A 13,441-nucleotide genomic window follows, 5' to 3' on the forward strand; every position below is an offset into this window, starting at 1 on the left:
TATGTTATAACGATAATATTTCTTGCTTTAACGAGATATGGTGATATTGTTTAATACCAAGAATGTTTTGTAACAAGATAAATTGATAAGTTGTTATAACAAGAAATAATTCTGGTCAAAATGGAATAATTTGCTATTGTATCTAGCAATAACATGACAAATATGTCATAATAACGTTAAAAATATCTTGGTCTAACGTGAAAAGCAATTTTTTTTCATGGTGGCAGCTGCCATATTGTGTAAAATACATATATCAGAGGACTATAGTTGGATAATAGTACCACTTTTTTTTGCCACTCTACAACTGAATATGAATCTGAATTATTATTTTTACAGTACAGCTTGTAAAGGCAACCTACTATAAGAATGATTTGTTTTTAACTCAACATATCCTGCTCTGATGTTTATTGTCATTTATTGTAATTTCATGTGACATTTATGTGATCTGAGATCTGACAGTGAAGCAAGTGACTTTGAATCTGTATTTTATTATAATTGTAGATTGGTATGCTAATGCACAACCCTCTCCACTGAATCCAAACTGCCAAATTTGTAGTTACGTTTCACATTATGCATCATTAATTTTGTCCAAATTGAGCCAAATTCTTAGTTTTCATAGCTTTTACAGCTAACAATACAGCTACCAAGTGAGCCATCCCATTTATCAGCTGCTCTTTCTGTTGCTCCTATTCTTAAACAGAAACAATAAAGCATGTCTTATTTAATGACACTGATTAACATTCAGAAACAGTAAAGTACATTAAACTGAAACTGCATTTGTTCAAAAGACTTTGTTGAGCTGAAATGTTACTGAAATCTGTAAACAACTTGTTAATGTGGTGAGAATTTTATCTAGACAACAACAGCTTTGTAAAAGCTTGATGTAGAACCATTTGCAAATAATATATTATATTTGCATTTAATGTTACTTCTTGTTGCTGCAATTCATTTCTTTTCTTTGCACATTTTTAGATGTGTCAACAAACATTTCTTAAACATGTTGCCACTAAAACAAAAGTGCTATAATTAAACACATTAAAATACATGTTTTCAATCTGCCATTTTGCTGTTTAACTGGGCAAAAAATTCTTTTTTTAGGTTTGGTGTGTTTTGCAAAACTGATGATATTTAGCCTTGATGGAAATATTGTGGAGGAACAAACATCCTTCAAATTTGACATGATATGTTTAAGATTATTATGTGTTTTTGAGATTAGCGTTAGTGTTGGTGCTCTATAGAAATTATAAGATCTACCTTTTCATTAGTGCTCTGCAGCCAGATTTGGAATAAATGTTGTAAAAGGCTAAAGCTATCAAGGCAATCAGGGTTTGCATGAGGAAACGTCTATCCTTGACAACCATTGCACACAGCTGGACCTCGCCAACTTGGAGCGAGGTAAAAACACTACCCTTCGGCGCTTTCTATGACCTTTACACAGGAAGTTGGGATTAAGGTAGATGGGGTGTGAAAAGGCACGCATTTTTATGAACGTGAACATAGCCGCATGTGTCTGCTTGTGTGTGTGTGTGTTTGAGTGAGTGCATGGTCACGCGATGTGTGTTTTCCAGTCTCCCACTACCTCCTGCAACCATCCTGAGCCCCCCCATGTCGGCTGCCAGAAGCGGCAGGTTCTATCTGCAGTGCGACGGAGTGGAGATTGCCGGCTGGGGGATCATTACAAGGGCCATAAAAGAGCGATTTACAGGATGGCCAGTGAGTGGAGTCAGCACAGTCCCCACCCTCCAGCACTGCACCGTGCTGGGTCACCAGCGAAAAGCCCAAAACGGAGAATCAGAGGCCAGTGGGGAAACGTGATGACTTAAACATGAAGGTGAGGGACGTGGCAGTTCTAGTAGCATCTGCTTTATGGTGGGTGAGTCAGAGGCTGAAGAAGAATATAAGGTGCCACTTGATTTTGATGTTTGATTAGAGGGAAGTACACTTTAAAAAGGTCAAACATGACATGCCTTAGATGTAGAAAACTAGTGTAACAATGTAGGTGCTGTTGTTAGGTGAAAGTGGCCAAAATGTAATAGCTGCTGGAGCTGAATAAATAAAATAAATGGCGATTTCCAAGGTTAAGACTGAACTTTAAATCTCCACATTCAAGCCAACATGGCAAGAAGCCACCATCACATCAGTCCCAGCTGTGTGGTTTGCACATGAACCAACAGTTCTATCTCAATGTCAATCAACATATCAGTAGCCCCGGTCCTTACGAGCAAAATGAGCTCTCGTGCTTGGTTGTAACCCCTGTCTTGTTATATAAGCAAGCAATATGTGTGCAACAGAAGAGGAGAAGAGGCTGTACCTGTGTTATTTATTTATTGGTCATGATGCTTTAGTAAACTATTCACATTCTAGGTGACTCTTATGAAGTCAGAAATGTTTATGACATGGTTTGACTTGAGTAAAGTCTGATTAAAAGTTATTTTAAACCTGCATTTACAGATTTTATTTGGCCACTTGGTGGCAGCGGAAACATATTGTGAACACACTGACATGTCATCACCTTTAAAGTTGATGTGGCAAACTTGTTAGCCAACAGGAACAACATCATTTATTTGGAGTCGTGTTTCTGGCCACCTGAAGAATGAAATAACCAATATTCACTCATTTTTAGCTCGAGCTAACTGTGTCTGCCTGCTGTTTGGTGCTGAGCAGGTAGTGTACAGTGGGTTTTTAGAGCTTTTTTCTGAAAACAGCTGCCTGCTGCGGCTGAAAACAACGCTATGAGAGCGGTGAGAGTGAACCAAAACACTATAGTTTTAGCCAGACAGCTAAACAGTGAGCTGAAACTCACTGTAAGCGCTGTAAAGCGGAGTGGAGCAGCAGATTCAGGTGATAGTTCTCTGTAGGTTCATCACCACGAGCGACCCCTTTCACAATGTCAATCGTACATTGTTATTATAAAAATATTGATTATAGCCGCTTTAAGTAAATGTTTGTTGTGTTATATATTGGTTATGAGGGTGTTGTAAGCTCATACTTGTTGTCAGTTTCACCAAAGACTTCAAATATTTTACTGAGTAGTTGGATTACTGTTCTGTAATGAGCTGTCACATTTGACACCCTCAGAATTCTAATAAAATGCATTTTGGAACAAATGTATTCAGGGCAAACTTAAATTCTACATATATGTAATCCATCACAAATCTTGAATGCAATTATTCACATCTTATATTTCACTTCATTTTCAAATTGTGCTGGTGACTGAAAAAAAAAAAGTATAATACGTCCATATTTGAAGCAAAATAAGAGACTTTAAGAGGCTGATGAATGGAAGAAGGGCAAGAACACAGCACTCGGACTCAGGACCGAGAGCTCAGAAAAATTCATTTGAACATCTACAATTCATCACATATGCAACTCAATCTGCTGAGAGTTATACAGTCAAAGGCTCCAGAACAGTTACTGAATGGACCTCGTGGTGAGAGGATTTGTCAACTAGTGTTTCCAAGGTCATGAATGAACTTCCAGTCTCAACAGGATTTATTCTTTAAGTTTGTCACCAAAATTGGAGTTATCAGGTCTTCTCCTGACAATGAAAAACGTTAAACCTGCAGATGCAGAGCTGTGCATGAAAACAAGCTTAAATCCAAGCAGCATAGTCATCTATGGAACAAGTCGTGTTTGCCTGCTTTTGCAAAAATCTGGCAGGCCACCAAGGGGGTACAGAAAGAGGTGGGGGTGGGGGTTGAAGGTATGTGTTTATGTGAATGTGTGTGTGTGAGTTGGAGAGAGAGAGAGAGAGATGAAGGTCTCTCTCTCTCTCTCTCTGCTCCCCACTGTTTGCCAGCCTAATCAGGCCTGCTGTACTCCCGTATATTAGAAGCCAGTTTGTGGTGGAGTCCTGCTGCGTTTGCTCCCGACAAGGCCCCCGTTTCCCCCGGCTACATGTCTGATGCACACCCTGTGTAAGGGTGTGTGTGGGGGGTTGGGGCACACACACATATACTGTACACATGTGCACACACACGCATACATACACACACACAAAGAACCCCGGCAGTATCTGAATAAATCCTGTCTCCTCCTCTACTTTTCAAACCCTTCTTTTCATTCTCATGTCTGGTCCTGAACTTCACTTGGGGTTTTGTTTCTCCGAGAACGTTCTGAACCAAAAAGCTCCATCCAGTCTTTGGTTTGTACAACATCTCACCCAACACCAACCATAACCAGCAATGCAGGCTGAGTCTACAGTTGCCTGTGTGGAATTCTGGCTAAAGTCCACAGCAGATGTATACAGATGGAACATGAGTAACCTGCTGTTTTTCTCCTGACCGAGTACAATAATAATAATAATAATAATAATAACATCCTGCAATAAATTCTACCTTCATGAAGGTTTTAGGTGAGAAAGGGGTTGATTCAGTTGCTGTTGGATTATACCACGTTATACTGACAGGTCTGTCTGTTATTTTGTCCACCAAAAATGTTTGTCCAAAATGAATATATGTGTATATATATATTCATATTCAAAATGAATATATATGTGTATATATATATAATCATTTTAGGATATTATTAACTGTAAATACAAATATTGCCAGAAAAAGAAGTAGGTAGTGCATCATTTTAACCCTGAATAGTGTCTGCAGGTGTCCCTTTCAGGCTGCATACAACCTTCACCAATAAGATAGGGCAGCCGGTATGTAGCCTAAGAACCAAAACCCAGGGCAAAAATAATCTGTAAGTTTGCACCACTGTGGTGGCTGGACAGTCAGAAAATTAACCTGAAACAATAACAGCGTGTGTGTGTGTGTGTGAGGGGGGGGGGGCAGACATAACCTCATCAGTGAAGGATGTTAAGATGTTATAAAAAATACACAATCATATATAGAGATTGTGCATCTAGCAGTAGTTCTTATCATTGGTGAAACTAAGAAAAGGCAGTCTGAATGAATGGAGGTTTCAGAAGACATTAGACCTGGAATTGTGGACTTCCTTTCTCATCTAAAGTCAAGCGGTGAGGAAACTCATAAAAACCGGTATCTGAAAGAAACAGCCAATAAAACTACTTGAGCTTTGACACAGTTTCCTGCATTCAGCAGCGGCTGAGCACCAGCACATGCTGACCTGCTAAATGGAGGAAGCACAGCCTGTTTTAAGCCCGTCAGACAGCGAGTCTTGGCACTGCTGGAAAAGCAGCACAGTGGTCGAGCATGCATTGATGCATTGTGGCAATGAGGATAAACAGACTTTATGGTGCATTACAGAGGCAGACAAACACACAGGCGAGCGCAAATGTGGATAACGCCGTCCTTGGACGTGTCAAATTAAACGCACTCCCTCCTGTTGTGTTCGACATGAGAGGTCGTCAAATCTTCACTTCTTTTATGCCATTAACAACAAGTGCATATACAAGTATAAACACACCCGAGGCTGAATACATTCCTATATCTCTTGGAGTTTGGTGACTGTCAGCATGACGGCATGTTAACCTTCCCACAAATACACACACAAACCCTCAAATCCAGTTTCAATGCAAAACACCCAGGCTGACCAGCATGAGAGAGGCTTTCAGCAAAGACCCTCTATGGAGGGGAGTGAATGATAATATGCACCATACAGGGCTCTGCACTGCAACACTGGGATCTTTGTAAAAGGATCCTGCCACTGTCAAAACACAGAATAAATCCAATTTTATTCCTGTTTTCTGTCACTTTCTGATGCAAATAAAATGTGTTACATATCATGAACAACTGTTTCTTAAGCTAAGTAGAGTTCAATATGTTTGATGAATAGATTCTTGCAAGAAATAAATCTAAAGAACAGATTGTGTCTTTTATTTTAGGCAATTTGGGTAAGAGCTCTCTTTCTGGAATAGTGTGTAGACCATGGAAATGTAGTGAAGATGACTCTTACTGTATACAGCAGATGTGTAATACTGCCTGTGAGGACTTCTGACTTACTGCTTATCATTGATTCCTTAAGTTCTCTACATGTAAAGCAAGCGAGCAGTTAACTCAAACAAACTCATTAAAGTGTAAACACAGCTCTTCTACCCGAGTTGTTTCTAAGCATCACAAGGACATTTCTGTTTTTTAAAAAAAGGACTATTATGATGTCTCTTTCAAATGAAGTGCATGTTTCCATCTCTGAGCCGAACCAGCTTCCATCAGCTCCTACATCCGCAACCTGAAAAACAAAAGCCTTACCGGCTTTTTAATAAGATGCAGAGAATCCAGAAGGATCTTTATAGTAAATGCCACAACTCATTAGGCTAATTACCGTATCACACATTTACTCCGCTGCTAATAACAAAGTAGGCAGAGAGACAGAGAGAGGGAGAGAGGAAACCACACATCTCCTCGTAAAGTTGGCATTCTAGCAATTAGTGAAAAGAAACATTAAAGCCCACGCAGACTTCCTGAGCAAAATAATTATAGAAAAATGGCAGAGATGTTGATTCTCTATGCTTTTCTCTTTTCAGAGTCTACAGCCCCCATATGAGCACTGTATAGAGGCAGGAACAGTGGCGGATCAGACTTCTATTAAAATAAGAGTGCTATTTGTGTCTTTTTGCATAATTTGACTCACTGTGGGAGACGGTGACTTGTGAAGTCAAATTTAATTGCGTTTATAACAAGGTAACAAGGTGCGTTTAGTCATTAGCTCCTTGCATGGGCAAAAATAATTCCAAAAATTCTAATCTGCTCTGCCTCCTCTGAATACAGAACAGCAAGGATTTCACTTAAGAGCTACAAATAATCATATTTTAACAGCACATGCTGATGAATCCTGAGCTTTTGTTGCTCCCTGAGCTCAGCGCTGCGTCTCATCACTGTTGATCACAACATTTTAATTGGCCATCATACACAGTTACAGACTCCGCTGGCTCTATATTCTTCACAGCACCATTTAACTGGTAAGTACCTGAAGTTATTTTATTCTCATCCTACAGACGCTGATAATCCATCCATTCATCCATCCATCCATTAGCTGCTTATCCTTTGGAGAGTCGAGGGGGGGGGTGACATTGGGCGAGAGGCGGGGTACAGGACAGGACAGGTCACCTAGAGATGGACAACCATTCACGCTCACATTCACCCCTACAGGCAAGTTAGAGTCACCAATTAACATAACCTGCATGGGCAGAGCAAACTCCACACAGAAAGGCCCCAGCTGGCTGGCAGGTTCGAACCCAGAGCCTTCTGGCTGTGAAGCCAGAGACTGATAATGTACGGTACGGTATATCTTAAAAGGGATTTCGTGGAAGTGCTAATACTGATTACTGGAGAACCCCTTTAAACTACAATAATGAGTAAGATAGGATAATGACTCATCTTACTAACTGATAATGCTTTAGAGGAGATGAGCCCAACAATAATCCACACTGTTAAGTACTCTATTGAGTACTTAATTTCTCTGTCCATGCAAAATCTCATACCTGGACAAATAAAGAAATCCATCTTTGTGTTAAGGTAGTTAAATTAAACACATTAAACACATTGTACATTAAGCTACATTTGCAAATATACCATGTTGGGTGTGTGTATTTAAGTAGTTTCACTGCTTGACATCAAAGAGCTGTGTTAGCACAGTGTTGTTTTACCAACAGAATCACTGAAAGAAAGTTTATAAGGAATAGTTCAGCATTTTGGGAAATATGCTTATTTGTGAGTAAGGTGAGAAGATGGATATAAATCTCATGTGTGTATTAAGTACAAAGCTGGAATCAGGATGTGGTTAGCCTAGCTTAGCATAAAGACTGGAGGCAGGGGGTAACAGCAAGCCTGGCTCTGTCAAAGGTGCAAAAAATACACCTACCAACTTCCTGTAGCCCACTAATTAACATGTTGGATCTCATATGCTTAGCTTGTACACAAACAGAAATGGTCAAATCTAGTGACCTCAGTGTGATGACAGGACTTTGGGGTACATCGTCCAAAAAACTGGTCCAGCTCATACTCTCCAGAAACCATAAATCAGGGGTTGGCAAAAAAGTTCAACCATGGGCCACTTTTTTCTAGCATTGTTCATAAGGGGGGCATAGTAGTTTTGCAGGTGTGACGTAGATGCAGCCCTATATGCTTTCAATATTTTTGTTTGACTGTTATTTTCATTCTTTTAAGAATAACATTTATTTATAAAAGGACAGGGTTATGGTTAGGGTTAGGATTGCATCTGAGTGCAGGTGTCACTGTTCCCATTAACAGATTAGTGCTAACAAACTTACAGCCACTTATGGTACTTTAAACTCATTTGGCAAAAAATGAATCAAGTACACAAATGTAAAATGTATATTTCACACAGATGATTTAATTGACAGGGTGTCCAGCCACAATGAATAGAGGCTTGCTTCATTTATGGTTGAATTAAACTGCTGCTGCTGTTATGTTGCCTAAGAAAAAAAAAGGTTAACACCAGGTCATTTCTGTTTCCACCTATTTGGGTTTGTGAGTGATTAACACTGTGTTTGAATTCAAGGAGTACTTGTTTCATTTAAATTAAATTGATTATATCATGCATCTGTTATTTATTTAGCATTAAACTCCATTCTAGCCCCATACACTGAATGACTGAAATAGCCTGGCATCAAATGAGGCACAGTTGCCTTGGTTTGCATTGCTCTCCTAATGTGGAGGCATTGATTTTTACTAGATACAGGGTCACATTTATTGGTATTTACTAGAGCCTTGTATTTATATTTTTATCTATAGTTGATTTGTAAAAAATCATGTAAACATTTTCGTGCAGACTACAATAGGGAAAAGTTTCTTTCGTCATCTTAAGTTTTAATATTTTTATTGGATTTGGCTCCCAGGCAGGCTACTATTTGCTTACCACTGCCATAAAAGTTATTTTTACATTTCTCTTTGTGTACAGGTACATAAAGAAGATATGTGTTAACTGATCAGCTTTAGAGGTACTGAATGACTTTGGACAGAACCAGGCTAGCTATTTTTTCTTGTTTCAGTTTTTATGCTAAGCTAAGCTAACCATGTCCTGAATCTGGCTACATACTTAACACACAGACATGCGGTTGATATCTATCCTTCTCATCTCTCAGAATGAAAAAAAAGTGTTGTTCCCAACATGTCGAACTATTCCTTTAATCCCTGCATTGCCAGAACAGTGCACATGCACACACATGTACAGTGTGACTTACATGTGTGTGCATGTGCACTGTCCCCTGTTTGTTACAGCTCACTGTAGTTTCCAGTGCTTTTACCACCACACAAACAATAAACAAACAAACAACACTGCTGCAAGTCCTCTTCTACTGTGCATGTTTAAAACTGTTTTACACTAATGAATGCACCCAAGAATGGATGCACAGATCCTATTCCCAGCTCTTATAGAGGCACTCCAATCAAGCAGCTAATAAAGCACATTAGCATTATTAGCATTAATGTATTCTCTATAGAAAACAACAAGAGAGCTGGAAAGCTAGGACCATACTTAAATAAACTTATAAATAATAAGGTCTATATTGTTACACACATTCTTGCTGTCTATAGCTGCTACTGTGAGCTTGCCCTGTTTTGCTTTCCTGTGTATGTGGTTTAGGGAAGGAAGAGGAGGAAAGTGGAGATCCAAAAAAACCATGTGGACTGAATGCACCACCACCACCACCGGGAGCTGCTCCAAACAGGGCTGCTAACATCAAAGGCAGCCTTGTATCTCAGAGGAGCTGCTAAGGACTTTACAGCAGCTCGCCTCAGGCCTGAGCGGGGGTTCGCACCTCCTCAGACAGCAGTGGTGGTGCCCGCAGGTGGGACCCGAGGAGCCGGGACAGACGGCCCAACTTAGTCTGCAGTGTCATCGGTACAGGACGCACTGCGCCAGACGGTGCAGGGCATCTTGTGTCTCATTCGACTCAACAAATCTAGTAAGTTGCTGGTTTGCTGCCTACACCGGGAGATTGCCCAGCTCGATTAAAAATGGCTGTATTTTGAATAATTTACTTCATAAATAGATAATACAAGCTCATTATAAGGGTGCATCAATATTCTAGTGATAAGCTGAAAGAGGAGTAAGGTTCTTTTTTATTTTTTTACTAGAGTTTTGGGTTTTACCCAGCAGTGACTTTCTTCCTTATTTTCTACACCTAACAAGGTGGTGCCTTCGAGGGCTTCTACATGGTAAATAAAAGAATCAAATTTGGAATAAATGTCTGTAGGATGATCTGTAAACATCCTAAAATAAGGGTGACGAAAAAGAAAAAAAGGCAAAAAGCTTACATACACTTCAGTGTTAATTGTCAGACAACACTTCACAATGCTTTTACACAGGGCTTACTGCAAATTCATCTTAAAGTCAACTTACAGAAAGTGCATTAATACTTATATCAATGAAAAATATAATTTCAAAAATTCCACACCACCTTCGATAAACAGGGATTCGATGTATTCATTCTGACACACACTGAAATCTGTTTTCACAAAAGTGCAGTGCCCCCCTCAGTATGGTTAATTTCTATATTTGTAAGTAGTATTATCAAACTATTAATTCCAAAATAAGGTCTCTACCACTTGAAGAGTGATGCTTACCTTTGAAAATGACTGTTGGCGTGAAAGAGAAATAAATGATGTTTTACAATTTAAGTCTGGAGCCTTACACAAAACAACTCTGTCTGCCCGATGAATATGTTTAGTTTAAATATGTGTTTTGGTTTCCTTTAGCCCTCTTGGGTGTTTATAACCCAATACAATGACTGGAAAGCATTAATTAATTTACACATTCATTCATTGTCTCACCCTAATAATCAGAATCATAAAAGGCTAGAGCCTATCCCAATATACACTGTACAGAAGTCAGAGAAACAGCCTGACTATTGTCAGTATATCAAATGCTTATTTTAAAGTCAATTTATTAAGTTCAAAGAGAAGGAAATTGAGGCTGCTTCTGTTCGCCTTTGATGAGTGAAAGCATTTACTGAAGGTGCTCTTTGGTTTATGAACGACACTAAGTGAAAATTGAAGGAGGCACCCTTCAAATGCTATTTTCAAAAGCTTTTATGTCATGGCTAGTTTAAGAGAACATATTAAAAACAACACTAGTGCATGTGGCCTTCATTGGCAAAAGTCAGTTTAGTACAATTTCTTAAAGCCAGCATGGGGCTAGAGAGAAAATGCAATAATTATTTCAGGAAGAACAAATGAAGGGAAATTCAAGGGTAGAATGGCGCAGTGCCAAAACTAGTTTAACAAATAGCCACATTTATTCACCAAAAGGCTGCACCAAAAGTGATTAACAGAAACAAAATGGTGTTTCACTGCTGGTTGACTATGGTCATGTTAACTGTGATGATTCTGATTCTGCATAATTTACCCAAGATAGACGTGAGCCATGAACTTCACATGGGATATTGAACCAACCTGTAAACGGCCCTCTTGTCAGACTCAAGCTGGGCCTGGGGGTCAAGGGTCACGCTGACAGAGGTATTTCCTGCTGCAGAGGCTGCTGGGATATGAACCTGTGGGGTCTTGGTGTTCTGCTGAGTTGTGCCCGTCATCTGGGAACACATAAAACCAAATGTCACAAAATGACTTTACATTTAAATGATTTTGTTACTGTTCAGGTGGTTTTCAGGTTGCTTCTTTAGCTTAAGAGCTGAAGCAGGAGAGAGTGAAATGGACACGTTGGTTCCCAGCTAACAATAAACAAGACTAAAAATCTACAGCACGCTAGCAGCTCTGCGAGGCTTTACTTAGCCACTGCGATGCTTTGAAATAAACGCTCACATTAGCATGCCAACATGCTAGCATGTTATTGTTTAGCACGTATAATGTTTACTATGTTTCCCATCTTAGTTTAGCATGTTAGCATGCTACCGTTTGCTACTGAGTACTAAACACACAGTACAGCTGAGGCTGATGGGAATTAGCATAGCAGGTATTGGATCATAAACCAGTAAACCAAAGGGGGCACCATGGATGTCTACTAAATTTTATGGCAACCCATCTAATAGTTGTTGAGATATTTCCATCTGGACCAAAATAGTGGACCAACTAACAAACCGACATTGCCATCCCTAGAGCCATGCCACTAGCATGGCTAAAAAAAGTTTCAGTTTCAACATGCTGACAGACTACAAATGAGGATGTAGCTGGAAGGAATCATTGTTGCTTGACAGGTCAGTAGCCTTGTAATGAAGCTGTTAAGCAAAATGAATGGGGTAGGATGGATTCAGTAACTGAACAAGGCATGCTCAGGTCATATATAGATTCCTGTTTTCCTGTTAAATGATAAATACTCCATTAGTATTCAGTAACTGAACAGTGTGCTCACAACTGGCCATACTGCTGAAACATACATGCTGTATTCCTTTGCTCTGAAGAAGCACAGCACCATTGGTGGTTCAACATGGAATCATTAGAGAATCTGTTAACTTCTCTTGATGTTATTTGTGCTGTAGGGTGAGCAGGAGCGTGACATGCTTTATGAACATGATCTGTTGTCTTCTTCATCCTCTACCCCACTTTCCTCTCTCATTCGTTCTCTCTGAGGAAATGAGACTAACAACCCCCATTCCTGCCCCCCCCCGCTGCCTTTTTTTTTTTTTTGAGTCAGGTGGGGTGGGAGGAAGCTTCAAGTCTTAATCCCAGCACCAAATGGGAAATAAATTAGCTTCTTCACACTTAACTAGCTCTCATTTGCATTTGCCGAGCACGCAGACTGCAGCTTGGGAGCTCTCCCCTGGCACTAATCCTCTGGGCAAAAGCAGACAGAGGTGGTGTGGACGAGGGTTAGGCGGTCAGATGAACCTGCTCTACCTCCCTGGTCTGCAGTGTTAGACAAAGCCTGGGTCCAGCCACAGTTGGGCTACATTAATTACACTGACCTGTTGGTGGCATCACGTGTTGTGTGGAACAGTGCAGGCTGGCTTGACCTCTTGTTCTTACACTTAAACATACAGTAGGTATCACTCTCGTCTCACTCATGTCTTAATTATAAAATGCAATTCAACCTCATGAAAAATCATTGTAACATTCCTGTAGACGCTACACCATGTTTGTTGCTCAATACTTGGTTTATATTACTGTGCCGTATGACATTTCTTCTCTTAAGGTATCACTATAACATTCCTGTGTTATTGCTATAACATTTTTATAGACTTATATTGTATTTGTACTGTCACTTACAGTTTATAGTGACCTTTCAAGATGTTTTATCTCATGATATTACTATAATATTCCTGCATTCACTTTCACTTTGATGTTCTCCATAGTGACAACACTGTAACTTTACTGTAGTTAACCCTAATGTTCTGTTTGGAGTCCTGGAGACCCAAACATACAGTACTTAATATCATTTTATCACCTTGACACTTTGTTACCTTTCCCTATTTTTATGAGAATTGCTTCTAAACATGATTTTAAACCGATGACATGTTTCACTAGTCTGCTTCAGAAAATGACTCAAGAAATGACCCCAGCTGTAAAATATGGTTATATACAATGGATGTCCATCTGTATCTGTGATTGGAGTT

At 39.6% G+C, this 13,441-nt stretch overlaps 1 protein-coding gene across 1 annotated transcript in view; it reads right to left on the reverse strand.

Annotated features, from left to right (window-relative positions):
• Nucleotides 1-13,441, reverse strand: part of pknox2 (pbx/knotted 1 homeobox 2) — a 105,715-nt gene that overhangs the window by 31,876 nt on the left and 60,398 nt on the right. Inside the window, exons 4-5 of the mRNA XM_044223575.1 lie at nucleotides 11,328-11,464; nucleotides 10,500-10,511 (exon numbers count right to left, since the gene is read on the reverse strand). Of these exons, the coding sequence (XP_044079510.1) occupies nucleotides 10,500-10,511; nucleotides 11,328-11,464 (149 nt within the window). The remainder of the gene's footprint in view (nucleotides 1-10,499; nucleotides 10,512-11,327; nucleotides 11,465-13,441) is intronic.

This window comes from Siniperca chuatsi, linkage group LG14 (genome assembly GCF_020085105.1).
Source record: "Siniperca chuatsi isolate FFG_IHB_CAS linkage group LG14, ASM2008510v1, whole genome shotgun sequence".
Classification (NCBI taxonomy): Eukaryota; Metazoa; Chordata; class Actinopteri; order Centrarchiformes; family Sinipercidae; genus Siniperca; species Siniperca chuatsi.